The following is a 20,447-nucleotide window of genomic DNA, read 5'->3' as shown; positions in this document are numbered from 1 at the left end:
AAAAGAACAGCCAGCCTGCGTCATCGCATACAGCAGTCAGTTTGGGCTTCAAAAGATGCTGTAGCAGGTGCATTCGAGCAATCTGCAACTACAGCTGTAGTCCTCCCAGTCATGTATCATCTTGTCCAGTGCTCTTACGACCTTTGTTTTGCTAGTCAAACCTGCCCATGGCCGGATGGGAAGTATTTGCAGGTATCCGCTCTGTGACACGTCATCTGTCCAATGAACTGTACCTAGTCAGTACCGCCGTCGAATTCTTTGTACTCATTCACAGTACATAGCATATGATCACGAGACGAAATTGTGTCCACAGTAGCGAATAGCAGCTGTTATATGCATGCGGTGAATGATATGCGGTGAGGAAGTCTCCAGAAAACGAGGCGGGTAACGGACCGGGGTGAAGCTTGTATGAGTCGCGTGGCTTGGGCGGCTAGCGTGCGCATCATGACATCGCCAACACCACCATCCATCCTCCTATTAACAACGACCCTCAACGTCGATTTTGTTTATGGCGACTCACGAGAGTACCTGGCAATGATCAAAGGCAACGGTACTTGCGGGAATGGCACCAGCGACCCCAACGACCCTTACGGCACGCACCGGCCGCAGCGCGCTTTCCACCTCCAAGTCTCCCTCTCCGCCGCGCTCGGCCTAGTGGCTTTCCTGGCCTTTTGCGTGCGTACTCGCAGTTTTGTCTTCCGACCTACCTGCTGACTGGTTGTATTAGTTCCTCCGCCCACGATGGAAAGGCCTCTACTCTGCACGCAAGAAGCAGAACGACCTCGCGACATCGCTGCCCGACCTTCCCGATAGCTTTTTCGGCTGGGTTTTACCGTTATGGAGGATCACCGACGAGCAGGTGCTCGCCTCAGCCGGTCTCGACGCCTACGTATACCTCGCCTTCTTCAAGATGGCTATCAAGTTCCTGCTTGTCACGCTGTTCTTTGCGCTAGCCGTCATCAAGCCAGTCCACGACACACACCAGGACAAGGAGGGAAAGAAGTCTTCGATTGACAAGAAGCCCAGTCCTGAGCGCATTGAAATACGAAGTACACTTTCGACATTTGCCTCCGGCTACGAACAATACACCGACTATCTGTGGATGTATCTTGTATTCGTGTACCTCTTCACCGCCCTCATAATGTACCTGATCGTTTCGGAAACGAGGAGGATCATCGATGTCCGGCAAGAGTATCTGGGAAGCCAGACGACCATCACCGACCGGACCATCAGATTATCTGGTATCCCTGTCGACCTACGGTCTGAGGACAAGATTAAGGACTTCATTATGGATCTCGGCATCGGGAAAGTCGAAAGTGTGACCCTTTGCAGGAACTGGAAAGAGCTCGACAACAAGGTCGTCGAAAGACAAACTGTCTTGCGGAAGTTGGAAGAAGCCTGGACTGTCCATCTTGGAAGTCGAAGTGTAGAACGAAGCTTGGAAACCCTCCCAGTCGTCCAGCCACATCCGCCACAACATGCTGAGAGCAGCGGCAATGAGGAGAGCGAGACAAGTCGCTTTCTGAGTGACGCAGAACGAGACCCTGGCCACATCAGCCCTTATGCGCAGCAGCGCCCGACAGCGAAGATCTGGTACGGCCGTTTCAAGCTGAGATATAAGAGAGTAGATGCCATTGACTACTACGAAGAGAAATTGCGCAGGCTCGACGACGAGATTCGTGCGCTGCGCAAGAAAGAATTCGAACCGACTCCGTTGGCGTTTGTGACTATGGACAGCGTTGCAAGTGCGCAAATGGCCATCCAGGCTGTCCTCGACCCTTCACCACTACAGCTTTTGGCCCACACAAGTCCGGCACCACAAGACGTAGTTTGGTCCAACACATATTTGTCTCGCGGCCAAAGAATGTTTCGATCTTGGTCGATTACAATCGCTATTGGTATCTTGAGCATCTTCTGGACAGTCCTGTTCGTACCTATCGCCGGTGCTTTGAACACGTGCTCCATTCAAGAGGTACTACCCGGTCTGGCAAATCTGCTGCACGAGCACCCCAACCTCGAGGTTCTTTTCAACAATCAACTCCCTACGTTGGCAGTCTCTCTGATCAACGTACTTGTACCTTTTTTGTACGATTGTAAGTGTGCCAGCCGTCAACAGTCAATGTCTGCCATGTTAACACTCTTTAGGGCTTGCCAACAAGCAAGGGATGATCTCACAGGGCGATGTTGAGCTATCAGTAATCTCGAAGAACTTCTTCTTCGTCTTCTTCAACTTCTTCATTCTCTTCACCATACTGGGGACTGCTTCCGGTTTCCTGGCGATGCTTGAACGCTTCGCCGAGAAGCTTACAAGCGCTACGCAAATTGCATACGCCTTGGCTACATCGCTCTCTAATCTACTCGGCTTTTACACCAACTTCATCATCCTTCAAGGATTTGGATTGTTTCCATTCCGACTTTTGGAGTTTGGTGCCCTTTCTCTGTACCCGGTCTATCTGATTGGCGCCAAGACTCCTAGAGATTACGCCGAACTGGTACAACCACCGGTCTTCAGTTACGGGTTCTTCTTGCCGCAAACCATCTTGATCTTCATCATCTGTATCGTCTACAGTGTGTTGCAAGACTCGTGGATGGTTCTGCTCACTGGCTTGGCCTATTTTATGATTGGTCACTTTGTGCACAAGTATCAACTCTTGTATGCAATGGAGCACAGACAACACTCGACTGGCAAAGGCTGGACAATGATGTGTGACCGCGTTCTCGTCGGTGTCGTACTGTTCCAAATCACGGTGGCTGGTCAACTGGCTCTGAAGAAGGCGTTCAAACGGGCCGTCATGGTAGCGCCGCTCGTAGTCTGCACACTGTGGTTCCTTGTTGTGTTTGCGCGCACTTATCGGCCACTGATGAAGTTCATCGCTTTACGGAGCCTGCGAAGTCCGGAACAATCGGAGCTTGGACGCGACGTTCAAGAAGAAGCGGTTGCCAACGGGCAAGCAGGCAGACTTACACTAGACGAAGCCCGTGAACGTGGCCTGCGGTTCCAGAACCCTAGTATCATCATGCCTTTGGATGACGTATGGCTACTACAGAAACATGGAAGGCCTCAGAACGGATCTCATGGATCTGGGACCGATGATGCCAATGGCAGCTGGGAATAGCCCAGGCGCACTTTCCTCGACAAGTTTAGGGATGTTCCTTCTTGTATGCATCGGACATCCTTACCACCTTGTATAGTCGTCGTTCTTTCCTGGTTTGTGTTTGTTGATACCCACTACCGCAATGAATTTGGTTATGTTCTTACCCCATTATACCTCACGTTCTTCACCCACTCACCGCAGGCACTTCTGCCGCGATACCCATACCACGCCACGCATTCTTTCGTCATTCGAAAGGAGTCACATCCTCTGAACTGGCTAGCACTCCTCTGGTCTCCTTCCTGGTCATTATTATCAGCAACTCACCTTGAACCAACGGTGCACCTCCATCACGGGGGTGCTTCAATCACGTCTTCTCAGATATACCTTTCGCGTGGGGTGGCGGAAACCAAGTCCGAATCAGCGCTTCCTATCATCCAACTCGAACCTCTTCGGGTAGCCTCGTTCTCGGGATCGCCAACCACGCGCATACTGTCTCTCACTCCGCCCCGTTCCCGCCGCGAACAAATGTCTCACGCAATGGACTACGCAATGACGACCCCACTCTTGGCTGACGCAACCCTGTCGCAGACGATGCCATTGGACGAAGCCACCCTGAACAATACAAGCAAAGCGCAATCGCCAGCCCCAAGACGCTCCGAAGTTCTTCGCCATGTCTTTCCTCGACCTTCACGGACCCGTATCCCTCATGGTCGCAAGACCTTACCTCGAGTTGCCAAAGCCGACCGTTCCAATACTGCTCTCGCATCCCGTCTACAATCTAGGCCGCGAGTGGCCTTTCACAGATACATCACTTCGCTCTTCGGTAGCGCCGCAGATCGTAATGTGATAGCAGACAGTCCGGAAGCAAGATCGCGAGCATCCAGCTTTGGGTCCAGGCCGGGGTCCTCGTTATACGGCTCAGTACCCAGCCTAGACATGGTCTCGCCTGCCACGTTCATGTTCAGCGGACCAAGCCTCCGCTCCGTAGGGTCTTACAGCGACTCATTGTCTTGCCTTCCCAGTCTCGCAGAAACTGATAGCGACGTACAACTACTACGACGAGCGCGGACCGACTCCTTTTCAATCCTCGACAGTGCCAGCATCATTGAGGATGCAATCCTGGAGCCTGGTACCGATCAAGGCATCACTCGAACTGTGACTGACGTTCTACTCGGCGTTCGCACACCGTCGGAAGAAGATGAAAGCCCGTTTGTCATCGCGCTTGAGGACGGCTCTCCATTCTTTATTCCTGCACAAGGTCATGCTACGTGCAGTAATCCCAATTCTGTTGGGTACGCACCTACGTCTCCGGTTCGTACTTTTGCTACGCTCCTCTCACCGTATCTGGATACGGCTGCATGGAAGGCGTTGAGGCTGACAAATCGTGCTTGGTATCTTGCTTTGAGCGTGGCAGCACCACCGACCTTTCCTAACTCATACCATCTTCCAGTTGAGATTCTTCAGCACGTATACGATTACCTCGGCCCAAAAGACTTCAATGCCGTACGCCATACGTGCCGACACTGGATGCGGGCAAGTCTCGATAAGAAACTGCTCAATGCAATGCTAAGCAGAGGTGGTTGGCGCAGTAGCACTGAAAATACTACTTGCACAATGCATGGTGCTGCTTCCCATCCCATTGCGACCGCTGTCTCGCACAGCGAAGAGTGGTCACTCAGTCGATACCTTGCTCGACAATGCGCCTTGTCATCTGGATGGAGCGGCAACGGTCTGGATATCAGAGCCGCTATCGTGGAACGCTCTGACATTGACTTCACTGAGCTAGCCAATGGGTATGCTAGCGGGTTGATATTCTCCACAAGTCTCTGCGGTCGATTCGTATGTGTCGCACGAGAAACCCTAATCTACATCTACGACCTCGAGAGTGGGCTTCCGGTGCCCATTACCAGCGTCGTATGCCCAAGAAGGGTGATTGAAATGAGCATGGACGTCTCCTCTGGGCGACACGCTATCGCTGCGCTTCTCGAAGGACGCATGGGCCTGGTTTGTGAGCTGCACTATGGACGCACAGTCGGAGGCAACGGTTCCGTCGATGTACATGTTGATGTTGATGGGCCGGAGAAGGGTGTCACCACATCTGCGTCTATCCAGACTAGCTGTATCAATGACTATGAGGCTGGTATGAGTCTTCAGGGACGCAACACGACTCGAATGCATCGTCCATTCGTCCAAGAGCGAGATCCCACAACCTTCGATACGATTGGCGTACGGTCGAACAACCAGCGCATCAACCTCGACAATACGGACGATCATCAAACCCACGATCAACACTTCGTCAATCACGCATGGAACCTCAATATTTCCGGACCCTCACGAAGGCCTTCTACCCATGGGCTTTGCACCTTCGAGTCATGTGTTCACACTGTTCCTGTCGAAAGGGGAACCACGACGATATACCGCCATCTCTGCGCCGAAGACGATCCACCACGCAGTGTCTCTATCTGCCCGCAACGTCGCTGCGTCGCCTTTGGATGTTCAGCAGGAATTGAGTTGCATTGGATTGATGCGCTCACAGGACAGAGTTTGAGTCGTTAGTTTCCGCTCACAGCGCCAAGTAAGTACACGTCTCTTTGGTTTACTATGCGCCTAACATCTAGCAGGCGATCACCTGTACTTTCTTTCGCCACGACCAGGCTTCGAATCTGCCAAGAAGCTCCGTCTTATTTCCAGTGCAGCACATCCAGAAGATCGGCCTGCCATCAGCCGCAAATTCTTCGGCCGGCCCACCATGGCGTCGTTCTGGGGTTCATTTGGGTTTGAATCTGCGACGCATCGTCCAGGTTCACCTAGTTGTGATCACTATCATGCGCTTCCGCTAAGTGACGGGTATCACGTCCTTTTTATCGACCCTGTCAACGGCCTATTGACACTAGGCTGCGACGCACCTCTTGGCGGACCTACGAAGCTTCTTCGAAAGATCACATTCACTCCGCCAGAACAGAATGCTGTACCAAGGCTGTATAGTGCGGCTGCGGATTTGTCGCAGGGAGTCCGCGCCATCGTGGCTTACGGCGACACTCTGCTATTGTACAGCGTTCCTCCAGACGTCATTCGTCTATCGCAGATGGAGCAAAATGCTAAGAGCTGGGATGCCTATAATGCCTCTACGGCAGTCCCACTGGGACATAAGAGGAACCATTGGCTAAACTAGTGGAATGAGCCATTTGCCTCTGATCAACCAAGACAACGCGACGGCGAGGATAGCAGCTCCATATGGCCACTCACTATCAGTGGCACTGAGGTTGCAAGGTTGGCAGGCGTCTGTGAGCTTGCAATACAGACCAAACCTGAAGTACTGATCTGGGCATTCACACATACCTCTAAGTGCAAAACTTGGCGTCTACACAGCTACGTCGACCCTGTTCTCGTTGAAAAGAGACTCGTCTGCAGAAACGGAATCATACACGGCGCCTCTTCCATCGACGGCTCAGGGGATGTCGTCATGACAGACACGCCACAAGCTCCAGATGTCTGCGAATCCATCAACCACCACGTTGTGCGAGACGAGACGGAGACAATTCAAGCAGAGAGGTCACTTCTTGGCGGATTCGATGGCAATGCATCTGGTGTATTGAAGAGAGTACCGAAAGCACTGGCCGTGGAGAATGATGAGTGGGTGGATTACCTGGACGTAAGAGGCTGTGCAGAGGCGTGGTATGATGCTGACGGAGATGTGGTGATGTGGTATGGGGATTGAAGACTGATGGAGGCTCGAAGGGGAACCTGTGCGCGCACGTGGAACATGGCGAGAGTAGTGGTAAGGATGATCGAGGAGTGAGCACTCTATTGGGATCGGGATTATTCCTACCATAACCTATGACCTAAAGCCCCCTATAGCATAACAACGGCCTCTCAAGGATGTAAGAGTAATACTTATTTTTGATACGGCTGGATTTCCCTTTGCCCTGCTGGCAGGTTCCCATCACATGGTTCTCATATACATCGAACATTGAAACTCGTTCTACTCATTGCCTAAAACCTCTGACCCTCATATGCCCACACACGCACATCAATGCATCCAAAACCTACATGCACGCCTTCCCGCCACAACTTGAAAGCGTATGCACGTACCTCAACTTCCCCCCTTCAACCCTAAACTCATGACTATCCGGCAACCCATCAGCCCCAACCTGTCCGGCCACACCTCCAAAATCCATGATGATATCCACAGTTCCAAACTCTTCGTCGATAACATATTGCCTGTTTACCAGCGGCACACCGCTCGGAACACCGACATCGCATCTGTCCGTCGCCTCACCCTTGCCCGTATACGCACCACCTTCGAGGCGAGCGCACGGCGAGCCCCAGGGCACTTTGACGCTTTTGTTGTTGAAGAGGTCACAGTAGGCATCTCCTGCTGCTTTGATGACAGCACGCGTATCGCGGTTGGCGGCAGGGATGGGATCCCACTTCTCGCGCGTGGCCCAGTAGTATGTGCCTGTGACGTTGAAGAGCCAGTCTCCTTTGCTTGTCCAGATGGTGTCAATTTGCGAGACTTTTGTGCTGTTGTCGAGACGGAGTTGCGTTGCGATTACATACGGCGCGGCGGTATTGGTGACGATAAACTCAGTGAATGCAGCGCATTGAGTTGTGTCGTGTTGGGCTCGGGCATGGTCGATTTTCATGGGTTTGGAGAGAATGCCATTTTTGATGTCAACGCTCTTCCGGTTTTCGGTGTATGTGACGGTGCTAGAGAGGGAAGGGAAGGTTGTTTGTCCCGCAGTTTGAGCGGCGAGGAATTCGTCTGTGATTGATTTGAGGGCTTCGCGTGTACATGCTGCGAAGATCTGTGTTGCAAAGGTAATGACCACGGTGGCGATGAGGCTGCGCATTCTTGCAAGTAGGTGCGGCTGATATCAAGTCTACTTTACTTCAATGGTTCAACATGTTGATTTGACTCTTTTTATGACTATCAGCTGAAGTTCAGACCCATCTGGCTATGGATGGGGCCTTCTCTCCGGTCAGTTGAAACGGTATATGAGGCTAATATGCCCAGGTTCGGCAGTTAACGATCCATGCATGAGCGCAATATCCGTCCATCTTCCAAATTGCGGAGAGAGGGGATGCATTGCGGGTCTTCTGTAATGTGATGGGATGAAGTGGGGGAACAAGACGATTGAATACTGCCTCCAGTATCCATATGATGACGGTTGGCGTACCGTGTATGGATGAGCCATTGACTGTGTGCTGTCCCACCAGCACAGTTCCGGGCGTCATAGTACTTCTCAAAAACAGGTGCACCTTATACAAGAAAAAAGCTGAACAGGCTTAGAGCCTACATCGACGTCAGGCCACCTGCTTTGCAGATTTCTATGTTAATGTAGGCTGCAGACCTGTTCAGTCTTTTCCTAGGTTGACGTGGGTGTATCCTCCCAAAGAATATTGTACACCTCGTTGCGGAGCTCGGGCGGAATATCGAGGAACCCAGCCGGCATGTTGCGCGGAAGCTGACCAGGCTTTGTTTTCCTACGTTCTGATGAGGCCTGATTGCTGGTATTGCCGCCGATGTAAGAGGAAAGTCGTGGAGTAGCGCCAGTGAAGTGTGGGGGTCTGACTACCAGACGAGAAGAAGCAAATGCAGTGTTGGGGCTAGAGTGAACGTTGTCGCTGTTTACGCAGTTGCGTCATTGGACCCTTTCGAGCATCCATGCGCCTTGGTGAGTCCGTGATAGCCTTGGTGCAGACATTTGGGAAGCTGCACTCAGTCGTAGCGCGCCTACCCTTAGAGCACACTCAAGCTACCTGTCTTCACCAGCACGTTTTCTCCTAGTGCCACCCATACTCTTTCTCAGCGATAGATGTCCTCCGATGAAAACCTGATCCCACCTGCTCATCTCGATCGACGTAACGGCGCGTGAGCTCTTAGCATTACCCTGCGTCAAAACTAAAGTACCGCAGGTGTGATCAGTACGGCATCTACACAGTCGCCTTGTGTGCGCCCATTCGAGCAGGAGAATGCTGTCGTCTTCCAATACACGGCCATCACATTCACCAGACCTGTCAGATGCGACCATGGTCCTAGCCCAGATATACGCCGCTATCGAGTCTCATGACCGGACGCAGAGACGTCTCTTGCATGAGTGTTCTGTCCCGTCTCCACACGGTACCGGGCGGATGGCAACAGACTAGAAACGGAAAACAAATCAAACTAGGTGAAGCCGACAGCAAAGAAGCAAAATGCCCGAGACTCGCTACAAAGTTGACGCGGTCATAACAGAAGACTATCGAGGATGTAACGGTCTCGCCGAAATTCCTTCATTGGACCTTCCGGAATCCTGTTGCGACGTCTTGGCATTGAGGATGCTAAGACAAGGAGTCGTGATAGCAATGTGGATAAAGCGAAATTGAAAAGCCGGCAGGTCCTGCTTGCTGCTTACCGCGCGAGTTCAGAAACAAGGCACCGACAATGAGCACTTTGTACAGTTAACAAAAAGTTCTGTCACCAGCTGGGAACACATGCGATATGAGCGAATGCCAACCAAATTGGGTCGGCTGATCTCCAGGAGCCGAGCTGACAGTGAGAGCCGAGCGCAGATCGATCGAACGTGTTGAGACGCAAGTAGGGTGAGGCTAGCTGACCGACCCCCAGATCTCCCATACACGATTACGCGTTCGCAGGCGGGGTGAACAGAACGTTGAAATTGAAGCAAACGAGAGGTTGGAATTAATGAGGGGCGGGAGAGCTAAAAGAGACGGCGTCATGTCCCGCAGTAATGCTGCAGCGCTTCGTCGAACACGACTCTAGGGTGCAAGCCAACAGCGAGCGCCCGGGAAGCTGGCGAGCCGCGTTCAGCCCATGCAGCTGCAGAAGCGCAGCAAATCGTACGATTGGAACAAGAAAAACTCTCTCGACGAGACGCGTTACAGACCCGGCAACAGCTCGGAGTGCTTTGCCTCAAAAAGGGCCGCAAAATAATGGTAATCATGACGTGCTGCCAGAGCGGTGGAGAGAGGTGGTCGCAGTTCACGAACTGAACGCTTCCCTCCAGATCAGCGAGGTTGGTATTGGCTTGCATGCGTGTAGCCATAAGGAGAAATATGCAGTAGCGGCCTGCCCGGCAGCGTCTGTGCTCTCATCATGGCAACATTGGCAAGCCACCAGCAGCCTCCTGAGATCGATCTGGGAGGGAAATCATCCAAAGCAATTTGTGCGCCCAACAACAAATGCGCGCAGTGAATGTGAAGTGTAAACAGGCTTTCTTCTCTTAGCTAGATATCGTTAAGACGGGAATCCAGCAGGGTTTAGAGCAAGCGCGCGGGCTTGGGCGATGTTTTGGCACCGGGTAGCGAGCCTGCAGGCAGCTGCATGTTAGGCACGAGCAAGAGAAGTGCCCGGGCGGCGAAGCGTCTCGTCTTGCAGAAGTGTCATCTCGGAGTCTGCAGGCTGAATGGAGCATCACATATCCTGGCGTGCAGTAATCACAAGCAACGACAGCCCTGGCTTGTGGCTCGACTCACAGCCATTCAAGCTTCCACGGTGCCTATGGAACAGGGCCGCTAGACAGATGTGGGCTGGTTGTAATTTTGGCTCGACGGTATCGCGCCGACCGCGGGCATGGTCCGAGAGGGTCCGTTATGCTGTGGAGCAGTGTAATACGAAGGGTCTTGTGTCCAGGGCCGAAACACCAGGCGCAGTGAGAATTTGCACATGGCAAGTGTTGATGACGTCGACCGGACTGCGCGTCGATACTGTCGATCAGGCGTTGTTATCAGGTAGCGAGCAACGAGCGTGCGGCCCTGGAAAGACCATGGTTGATGAGTCCTCTTGGCCTAGCCATCTAATTTTGGCATGAGGGTCCCGGACATGGATGGTGGTCGGACTAGGAGGCTACACTACTGTACCAGCACCCTCGACCAGCAGTTTGCAGCCGTCGACTCAACAGGTAGTAGGGCTTATGTGTGAAGCTGCACGGCAGCCTCGCAGCTACGTGCAAGACAGGATGAATCGTACCAGCGTTTGGCGCGCCGTGGGCAAACTTCAATGGCCGTCAAGACGCAATTGTACATGGCAAAACCCAACATGGCAGTTCATGGCCGCTCGATTTGGCGCTATGCCTACTGCGGGCGGATGCCATTGGTTCGGTACCTAGGCAGATGCAGGCCCGGCCGAGCGAGAAGGCAGTGGGCAGTTGAGTGAAGATGATGGGACGGCGCACTCCTGACTACGCTTTGTGCCATCCGTGCGCGCCCTTATACTCGTTCATGATCCCGCCGTTTTCTCCGCGCGTGCCCTCCGACTACATCATCGCGTCTCCGCCGTCTGCAATTAGACATTGTCACTCGTTGAACAGGTGCTGCTGCTGCTACCCGCCTCGTGTCTGGTAAGTCGCACACCCAACCCACCCAACTCCCGGGCCCCGGAAGGATTGAGCAACGCCGCACTCGAAACCAACAAGCGGCCCAGGCGATGCGCTGGAAAGTGGCAGAGGCGCATCTTGCCACGACGAGCTTTCCTGCCCCCGCGTATTGCAAGCGAATCCCTCGAGGCGCATAATATTATCAATACGCGGCTAGATCGACACGGCCCTGACGTTGAAACGCGGTAATACGAAGTTGCCCTCAACGACGCTCCCGACTCAGCTCTCACAGCAACACCCGCCGCGCCCGCTCACTTCATCTCTCGACACTGCGCCAGCACCCTGAATCGCCAGTGGCACGCAAATCAGAGCTAATACCAGACGTTTAGATCAAGTCGTCCATTCGTTACCTGTCCATCCCCACGTTTGGCTCCTTCCTGACCGCACCCGTCGCTCCTTCCTCGACCACAACCGCCACGCATCGCCCGTCTTGGAGTATATGATAGCGCATCTCACATCAGAATAGGCCGCCCGAGGCATTGGTCGCTTCTCGTACTTGGAAACCACAACTCGTCAACATGGGCAAGCCAGGCCTAGGGATATTCACCGCCCGTCGGAAGTCTCAGGGCAATGTGTTCGACGAAGTCGACATCGCAACGAGCCCAGTCACCACAACTGCACCCGCTGATTCTGGTGCCTTCCGGGTGCTGAGCAAGACGGAAGTAGAAAAGGCAAAAGAGCAGCGCAAGACACAGGAAAAAGAGAGATCATCAAAGTTTCCTCGCTTCAGCGGCTTCAGCCATCCTGGCAGCAAAAATCGCAACCAGTCCGTTGACGATGAGTCTCCAGGATCGTCAAAACGGTAAGCTTCGTATCCACTAGTCATAGCGTCGGCCGGACTGACCCTTTAATTAGCGACAGCAAGTCAAGCAGTGGGACTCAATTTTCCAATTCGAGACCCTACGCCAATGGCCAACATGGCTCCACCTCTACACTTCCTTCTTCCACCGACACCAGCTCCGACGACAACCTCTTTACTAATATCCCTCGACCGGCCGTCTCACAACACAACAGCTCTCCGGCTCCGTCGTCGGTGAGCGCTTTCCGCAAGAATCTTCCCTCATTGCCCAAGTCAAGCTCCGGCGTCTCCTCATACAAGGATCTGTCAGGGACAGGGTGGAGTGGCAGAAATCGCGCCATGACCACATCCAGCTACGCGAGCACTGCAGTCCCGCCCAAGCTCGAGGGGGATCTGAACTTCGGCGGCTTTGAGGACGACATGTTTGGCCATTTAAGCCGCAAGGAATCTCCCGAAATTCAACGAGAGACCGCAGGACGCTCACTGCTTTCGGAGAAGCGCACGTTCCAAGCAGAACCCATCAAGATTCTACCGCCCACTGGCATTGAACCGCCAATGAAGAGCTGGGACAGTCGCAACTCTACCGACAACCTCATGGCTTCTCCGAACTCAGACAACGACTCGCCGCCGCCGCCGCCGCCGCCTCCCCACAAATACTCATCGTATGCGCCAGTCGCCTCAGAAAGCCCTACCTTCCAGCCAGCACCTACTTTCGAAGATGCAGATGCACAGTTCGTACGCAAATCATATACCGATAGGAAGTCATATCGCGAAAGCTCTCCGGAACAACAGCTCAACTCCACCTCAACGTCGTCTGCCAATTCTTACCAGACCCCCTATTCATCTCGATCAGCCACTGTTTCGAGCACGACCACGAACACAACCCCCAAAGCTTCCCTCGCTCGGACGGCCTCTCCATACAATGACGCTGAGGACGAAGACTTGTTTGCGCCGTCAAAGCCTGCTCCCAAGCAACAAATCACGACCGCAAAGAAACCTGCCGTAGTAGCCTCAGACAGCAACACTGCATCCGTCCCTGGTACAGCGGCTGGTAGGAGAGTAATGTCGCAGGCCGAATTCAGGGAATACCAAAAGAAGCAAATGAACAAGCCACCACCTGAGGAAAGCTCCGACGACGAAGACTACGAGGACGAGGAGGATGCTATCAAAAGAAGAGAGGAAGAAGAGCTCATGAGACGCAAGAATCAGCAGATGCACTTTGCCCGCGAGGCTATGCGACGGTCTACCACAGCTCCTGGGGGCCTTGCAGAGCCGGGAGCAGATCACATGGGCTTCCCGTCGGAAACTTCCATGAAGGCCGAAGAATGGGAAGATGAGGATGTACCGCTGGGTATTCTCGCCCAACACGGCTTCCCGAGTCAAGCTCGCAACAGATTCCCCAGTCAACCGACGAACTCGATGCCTTCCTACATACCCGATCGCCCGGCCTCAGCAGGTGCCATGAGTCAACGCGGCATGGGCCAAGGCAATCTGCCTGCTTTCGCGAGACATTTGCCCCAGGATCCGTACAACTCCTCTTTCATTGGAGGAGGCTTGGTACGGCCGACGAACCGAGAGTCCATGGGCTTCAATGGCTTTGCGCGTGGTCCTGGATCAGTCGCAGGCGGCTCGATTGCTGGAGACATGGGCATGGGCCCTAACATGATGTATCAAGATGCTGGTATGTCGCAGCCTTCGCTCGTGGACCAGATCCAGATGAGGGATATGACCAAGCAAAAGTACATGGGCGGTGCCTCGGCGAAAAAGCCCCAGGGAGGGCCTTTCACTGGTGTTCTCGGACAGCAAATGAACACGAACGGCCAACCTCAGAACCCGATGCGGATGTCACACATGCCCATGATGAACGGCATGAACCCCATGATGAACCCCATGATGGGTGGGCAAATGCAGGGAATGGGCACGGGACAGATGGGATACCCAATGCAGCAAGGGAACGACTACATGCAGCAGATGCAGCAGATGCAACAAATGCAGCAGATGATCGCCATGCAGCAAATGCAGCTACAGATGATGCAGCAGCAGCCCCAACAACAAGATCCCCGGATGTCGATGGCGATGCCCAACCCCGGCTACGCGGGTAGCACGATGGGCAGTACCATGGGAGGCGGGGGTTTCCTCAATGTACCGAACGGACAAAACCGACCTATGTCTTTCATGTCAGGCAACGGAAACCAACCACAGCAGCGCGCCATGTCGTTCATGGGCCCGAATCCAGGGTACACTCCCTCCATCGCCCCATCCGAGCGTTCTAACATTGGTCTGTCTGCTAGGTACCGACCTGTCGTCAACCACTCCGACGCCGTCTCCAACGGCACCTCGATGACACTCCAAGCCTCGGGCGGCGGCGCAAACCAGGCTAGGACCAGCACCATCAAGGGCATCTTGAAGAAGGGTAGCCCCGGCCCGCAAATGATGGCCCCCGCTGAGACGGACGACGCGGACGAAGACTGGGGCAAGATGGCTGCACGCAAGAACAAGCACTCCAAGGGCAAGGAGAACAACAGCCCCGGCCTTGAAGATCTCACTCGCGGTCTCAACATCTAGGTGTTGTTACGCACCATCGCGACGCATACACGAACCTTTTTCTCATCGCACCTACAAACGCATTACATTAGAAACGCCCGCGTACAACGGATATCATGGTTCCAGGGAAAGAAACACAACAAGAAGAAACGAGTCCCGTTAATTGTTCTTTTCTCCTCCCCCCATTCCACCACCACTTTCTTGAAGATATATGGAAGCGATTTAAAATGGCCCATGGCCGAGATTCTTGTATTTCTCTTTTTCATTTACCGGCATTTATAGGTGGTGTTCTTTTTGTTTCTGTTGAACCGAAGGAAAATATACATGTTGCAACAGCTCTAGGCGTTGTTTTACCTTTTTCTTATTCTTTTCTTACTTCTTCGTTTCGGCTCCGCTAGGCTATCTCATCTAGCATCTGGCATCGACGGCAGATATATCCACATTAGGGCATTTGTGGTGTGGGGTGAATTGGGAAACGATCCATCTATCTTTGTTCTTCTGGTCTGCATGAAAGGGTCCGGTGTTGTTTTTTCGGAGCGTTGAACCTGATCAGGGACGAAGATAGCGGGAAAGGGCATACGAGGGAATTGCGATTGAGAGGGAGCTGACGGGCTTCTTCTCGTAATAATAATTATGGATATATACCCTTTGCTAAGCGTCTTTGTATGCACAATCTTCACTCTATCTCTGGCTACACATGTGCACTCGTGAATGTTCTCGGTGTTTGCATTATGATTTGTTGATGATTGATTAATAAGTCACTTGGAATGGTATCTAGCAACTGTGCTGGAAACACTTTGTCCAGGAACGTATTCCACGTGTCTACACCAAAGACGCCCAAAACGCCCCGTTTCATGACCATTTCAGTCACTTGCTGCGGATGCAGTCCCTCACCGCTCCGTCTTGCCGTCTCTGTCTAACAGCTCCCGCGCCGCGATGATCTCGGCCTCGTCGTAGCCTTGCCAGGCCTTGTTTCCTGACTTGTATTGCCTTATGATTTCTGCGAGCTTGTTTGTAGCGATTTCCTCGAGCTTCTTGACGGTTTGGGCGTTGGGGACGGGGACGTCATCGTCTTCTTGTGTGTTGCGCTTGGCTGCTGAGTCGGAGTCGGAGAGTATGGCATTGAGCTTTGTGGTGAGGAGCTTGAGGCCGTAGTAGCCGCGGAGGTAGGCGTCGTTGAGCTCGACGGAGCGGCAGAAGTGCTTTAGTGAGAGGGCGAGGGAGCTGAGGCTGGGTGGGTTGTTGGAGGCTGTGGAGAGGTAGTGTAGGGTCGCAATGTGTGCGTGAGCCTGAGCGCGGGTTAGTACACGTATGGCATCGTCGGGGCACTGTGGTACTCACACTCCATGCATTCGGCGTGATGAGCAGAACCTCCTCTGCGCAGTATATCGCCTGTCCCCACGCTGCCTGGCTCGCATACAGCTCGCTCGCCTCCGCCCATGCCTCGGAGTCGGTGGGGCTGTTCTTCAGGAGCACGGCCACGGCGGTGATGGCATCGGCGGTCCTGCCCAGCGCCTTGAGCACGGCAACCCTCCGCTTCCGGATGCTCATGTTGGTGGGGTCGTCGCGGAGTATCTTCTCATACGCCTCGAACACTTTCTCCAGCTCGGCGTCTGACCGGGCCGTTGCTTCGTTGTAGATGCCGCGCAATGTGATGATGCGCTCGTTGTGGTCGCCGAATCGGGCCTCGAGGCGCTGCAGAATTGACAGGGCGGCATTCTCGTCGCCGGTGCGGAGTGTCGACAGGAAGAGGTTCTCGTGGATGGTCCATGTTTCGGGTGTCTCGCGGGAGAAGAGCAGCGAGAGGGGCCACGGGAGCGTCGACGTTGGTGTTGTGGAGAGGACGAGGGGGGCTTTTTGGGACAGGGCGAGGGCGGTGGGCGGTGGTATTTGCGCGGGTGGAGAGAGGAGGTTGGCTTGTGTCATGCTGGCGGCTGCGGGCGTCGACTTGGGGTGTCGAGTGCGTGTCAATGGCGACAGAGTGTCTGGAGAAGCATGTCGAGTTAGGTAAGCTGATGGGGATGCCTGTCCCAAGCTTCCGCCGGCGAAACTAGCGGGCGTTCGGTAGTGGAGCCTCTGGACTCCAGGTGCACGTCAACAGCCTCGACCCGACAAGCAGTCGCTTTCCCTGCAGACGACCGACTAGAGCCCGCTTTCATGTCGCCAAACACGCCCGCCATGACGACCGCCTCCCAATGATGATGCCTAGTCGCCCACCACCTTCACCCTCACGCTGCACACCTACCCCTCCTCGCGCGCTTGCACACCTCGACACACGACTGCGTGACGCTGCCTGAGCCACGCCAAAATGTCGTGCCCGCCAAATCTCCATACAAGTGTCGTGACTAACAGTTCCCTAGGTTCGAGAAATCTCTCTTCGACCTCATTCGGGGCCTCCGAAACCACAAAGGCAGCGAGCGCGAGTACATCGCCGAGAGCATAAAAGAATGTCGCAAGGAAATACGGACCAACGACATGGACCTCAAGGCCACGGCCCTCATGAAGCTCACGTACCTCGAGATGTTCGGCCACGACATGTCTTGGGCCAGCTTCAACGTGCTCGAGGTCATGTCAAGCTCCAAGTTCAAGCAGAAGCGCACGGGTTACCTAGCCGCAGTACAGAGCTTTCGACGGGATACCGAAGTCCTCGTGCTCGCCGAGAACCAGCTCAAGAAGGACATCATGAGCTCGAGCCCCCAGTACATCGCCCTCCCGCTAGGCGCGATACCACACGTCATAAACCCGAGCATGGCCAACTCGGTCCTCTCCGACCTAATACCGCGCCTGACGCATTCGCACGCAATGGTCCGGAAGAAGACCGTCGTAACACTATACCGGCTGGCTCTTGTGTATCCAGAGACACTGCGACCCGCATGGCCTAAGATCAAGGAGCGCTTGCTAGATGACAATGAGGATGCGAGTGTCACAGCAGCAATCGTCAACGTCGTGTGCGAGCTGGGATGGAGGAGACCACAGGACTTCCTACCGCTTGCACCGAGACTATTTGATCTCTTGGTAGAAGGAGGCAACAACTGGATGGCCATTAAGCTCATCAAACTTGTAAGCACTGAGCTCAGAGGACATAACGCCAGAAATTCAACTGACCTGTCTTAGTTTGCAACATTAACCCCATTAGAACCTCGACTCATCAAGAAACTGCTACCTCCGTTGACCAAGATTATACGGGAGACGTCTGCTATGTCGTTACTTTACGAATGTATCAGTGGTATCATCCAGGGTGGTATCCTAGAAGCCGTAGAAGGCACTGCTGAAGGTGAGGAGGTAGCGAAGCTATGTGTTGGCAAACTACGAGGCATGATGATCATAGAGGGAGATGCAAACTGTAAGCTAATATACACTGTTATTCAACGTTTGGCTTCTCATCAGTCTGCAGTAAAATATGTCGCACTACTCGCGTTCGAGAAGATCGTCACCTCACATCCATACTTGGTTTCTCAGCAGCAAGACGTCATCCTCGAATGCATCGACGACCCCGATATCTCAATACGAATGCGAGCTTTGGATCTGGTGGTTGGCATGGTTAATGCAGACAACCTCACAGCGATTGTTGGACGGCTGATGCGACAGCTACGAAATGCACCAATTGCCTCAGCGGCGAGCGATCCCAACAATGATCGAGGTAGGCTGACTGGCATATCACCTTATGGTGACGACGACTCCGACGCAGAAGAGAATCTGCCTCAGCACGAACAGAAATCCGACCAGCCGCCACCACTGCCAGACGACTATAGGATAAGCGTCATTCGGAGGATCCTGGAGATGTGTTCACGCGATACTTACAGCAACATTGCCGACTTCGAATGGTACATTGATGTACTTACTCAGCTAGTCAGGGTATCACCAGCAACAAAAGCAACCTCGGTTATGGAAGAGGAGGAAGAAATAGAACATTCAGACGACATTGGTGGTGGCATCGGACACGAATTGCAGAACGTTGCCATTCGGGTGAAGAGCGTTCGATCAGAAGCTATAGATGCCGCACAGTCGCTCGTGCTCGTTGATCGGAGAGACCAAATGTTCCCAGCATCCGGAAACGGCGGCCAAGGTGTACTGGAATACGCTGGCTGGCTGGTTGGAGAGTACGCCAACTACCTCACCCGCCCAGAGCCAGTCATGACCTCTCTGCTACACCCATCTTCTCTCCAACTATCTTCGAGGACGCTCGCTGTATATCTGCAAGCGATACCCAAGGTCTTCTCTAGCATGGCTGGAAACGATCAAGTCTCATGGACTCCAGAGCGCAAAACGCTCATGTCCCTTCTCATGGCACGTATTATCCACTTTTTAGAGCCGCTCTCCACACACCCTAGTCTGGAAGTCCAGGAACGGGCAGTTGAGTACCTTGAACTCATGCGTCTCGCTGCAGAAGCTGCATCAGGCACAGCTGCTAGCGCGGACCAGGACGCATTCACCGATCCACCGCTACTACTTACCCAAGCTATACCTGCCCTCTTTTCTGGCGCTGAGCTTAACCCGGTCGCTCCTGGTGCTCAACGCAAGGTTCCTTTACCTAAAGATCTGGATCTGGATACACCAATCAATCCCAACCTACAGCATTTGCTCTACACAGCTGATGCAGAAGGCTTTGAGACAGAGGAAGATGATGTATATGCGGCTTATTCGGAGCCTGCAGCCGCGTACTCAGAGCCTCCTGCTGTTGCTACACCGGCTGCGGATCGCCTGGATGCCCCGCATAAAGAACCTACATCATACCAAAACGCAGCGGAGGATGAATATCTGGACGCTGATATCATTGCGCGTCGGAAAGCTGAAAGAAAAGAACGCTACAAAGATGATCCGTTCTACATCGACCCCGAAGCGGATAAGGGCAGCGGCGCAGTCACACCACTGAGTAGGATAGTGCGAGATGGCAATAGGGAGAATAACGAGCTCGACATCGATTCGATTCCAATTATGGAGCTCAACCTAGACAGCAAAGGGTCATCGTCTGAACATCTACCGCGATCGCGGAGTCCGCGCAAGCCTGTGCGCAAAGTCGACATCATGGGCGATGAGACACTTGGACCTGCTGCACCAGACGCTTCGAGAGATGACATCGTGCAACCACGTCCAGGGAAGACAAAAAAATCGCTGTTGCAGGTGGACAGCTCCGGTCTTGGGTCATTGAGCTTGGATGACGAAGGCATATCAAATCGCAAGCTCACTCAACTCGAAGTCGAGAGGAAGGCCCAGGAAGACGCGGAGATGAAGAAGGCGCTCCAGGAAGTCGAGCGACTACGGCTTGAAATGCAGCGAGCGAGCGAGAGATTACACGTCAAAGAAGAAGTTGCCGTCAAGAAAAAGAAGAGAAAGGTCAGAAAGGTTGCTGTGGAAGGAGACGAGCCAGCCGAAACGCCTCCACCGGAAGCGGAAGTTGGTGAAGAGGAAAAAGCAGCGCCTATCAAGAAGAAGAAAAAGAAGAAGGTCAAGCCTGAGGGCCAAGACGAGAACGCAGCCGAAGGCGCAGCTGAGGGCGAGGAAGAAGGCAAAGTCAAGAAGAAGAAAAAGAAGAGGCGGACTGTGGTCATGGATGAGGGTGCCGATGCACCGGAGGAGTAGTAGCCTAGGCACGCTGCAGATGGGTGTCTGAGTCTTGGACAAATGTGATAT

The 20,447-nt window shown here is 53.6% G+C and overlaps 5 protein-coding genes across 5 annotated transcripts; 3 read left to right on the top strand and 2 right to left on the bottom strand.

Annotated features, from left to right (window-relative positions):
* Positions 1 to 534: 534 nt before the first annotated feature.
* J4E90_002614 (uncharacterized protein) lies at positions 535 to 3,116 on the top strand (the record flags this gene model as incomplete). The annotated part of the gene is made up of 3 exons (XM_051432193.1): positions 535 to 675; positions 728 to 2,093; positions 2,146 to 3,116. 3 exons carry the CDS (start codon positions 535 to 537, stop codon positions 3,114 to 3,116), a joined length of 2,478 nt encoding a protein of 825 aa, XP_051293615.1.
* Positions 3,117 to 7,141: 4,025 nt separating this feature from the next.
* J4E90_002613 (uncharacterized protein) lies at positions 7,142 to 7,948 on the bottom strand (the record flags this gene model as incomplete). The annotated part of the gene is made up of 1 exon (XM_051432192.1): positions 7,142 to 7,948. The coding sequence occupies one exon, from the start codon at positions 7,946 to 7,948 to the stop codon at positions 7,142 to 7,144; it is 807 nt and encodes a 268-aa protein (XP_051293614.1).
* Positions 7,949 to 11,991: 4,043 nt separating this feature from the next.
* Positions 11,992 to 14,837, top strand: J4E90_002612 (uncharacterized protein; the record flags this gene model as incomplete). Its single annotated transcript, XM_051432191.1, has 2 exons — positions 11,992 to 12,275; positions 12,371 to 14,837. 2 exons carry the CDS (start codon positions 11,992 to 11,994, stop codon positions 14,835 to 14,837), a joined length of 2,751 nt encoding a protein of 916 aa, XP_051293613.1.
* Positions 14,838 to 15,706: 869 nt separating this feature from the next.
* On the bottom strand, positions 15,707 to 16,742 carry J4E90_002611 (uncharacterized protein; the record flags this gene model as incomplete). The annotated part of the gene is made up of 2 exons (XM_051432190.1): positions 15,707 to 16,105; positions 16,158 to 16,742. 2 exons carry the CDS (start codon positions 16,740 to 16,742, stop codon positions 15,707 to 15,709), a joined length of 984 nt encoding a protein of 327 aa, XP_051293612.1.
* Positions 16,743 to 17,124: 382 nt separating this feature from the next.
* J4E90_002610 (uncharacterized protein) lies at positions 17,125 to 20,396 on the top strand (the record flags this gene model as incomplete). The annotated part of the gene is made up of 4 exons (XM_051432189.1): positions 17,125 to 17,129; positions 17,177 to 17,876; positions 17,931 to 18,159; positions 18,211 to 20,396. The coding sequence occupies 4 exons, from the start codon at positions 17,125 to 17,127 to the stop codon at positions 20,394 to 20,396; spliced, it is 3,120 nt and encodes a 1,039-aa protein (XP_051293611.1).
* Between the last annotated feature and the right edge of the window lie 51 nt (positions 20,397 to 20,447).

This window comes from Alternaria incomplexa, assembly GCF_024043165.1.
Source record: "Alternaria incomplexa strain BMP 0042 chromosome Unknown scaffold_3, whole genome shotgun sequence".
Taxonomy (NCBI): Eukaryota; Fungi; Ascomycota; class Dothideomycetes; order Pleosporales; family Pleosporaceae; genus Alternaria; species Alternaria incomplexa.
The sequence above is the reverse complement of the archived record's forward strand: the minus strand, read 5'-3'. Positions and strand labels throughout refer to the sequence as shown.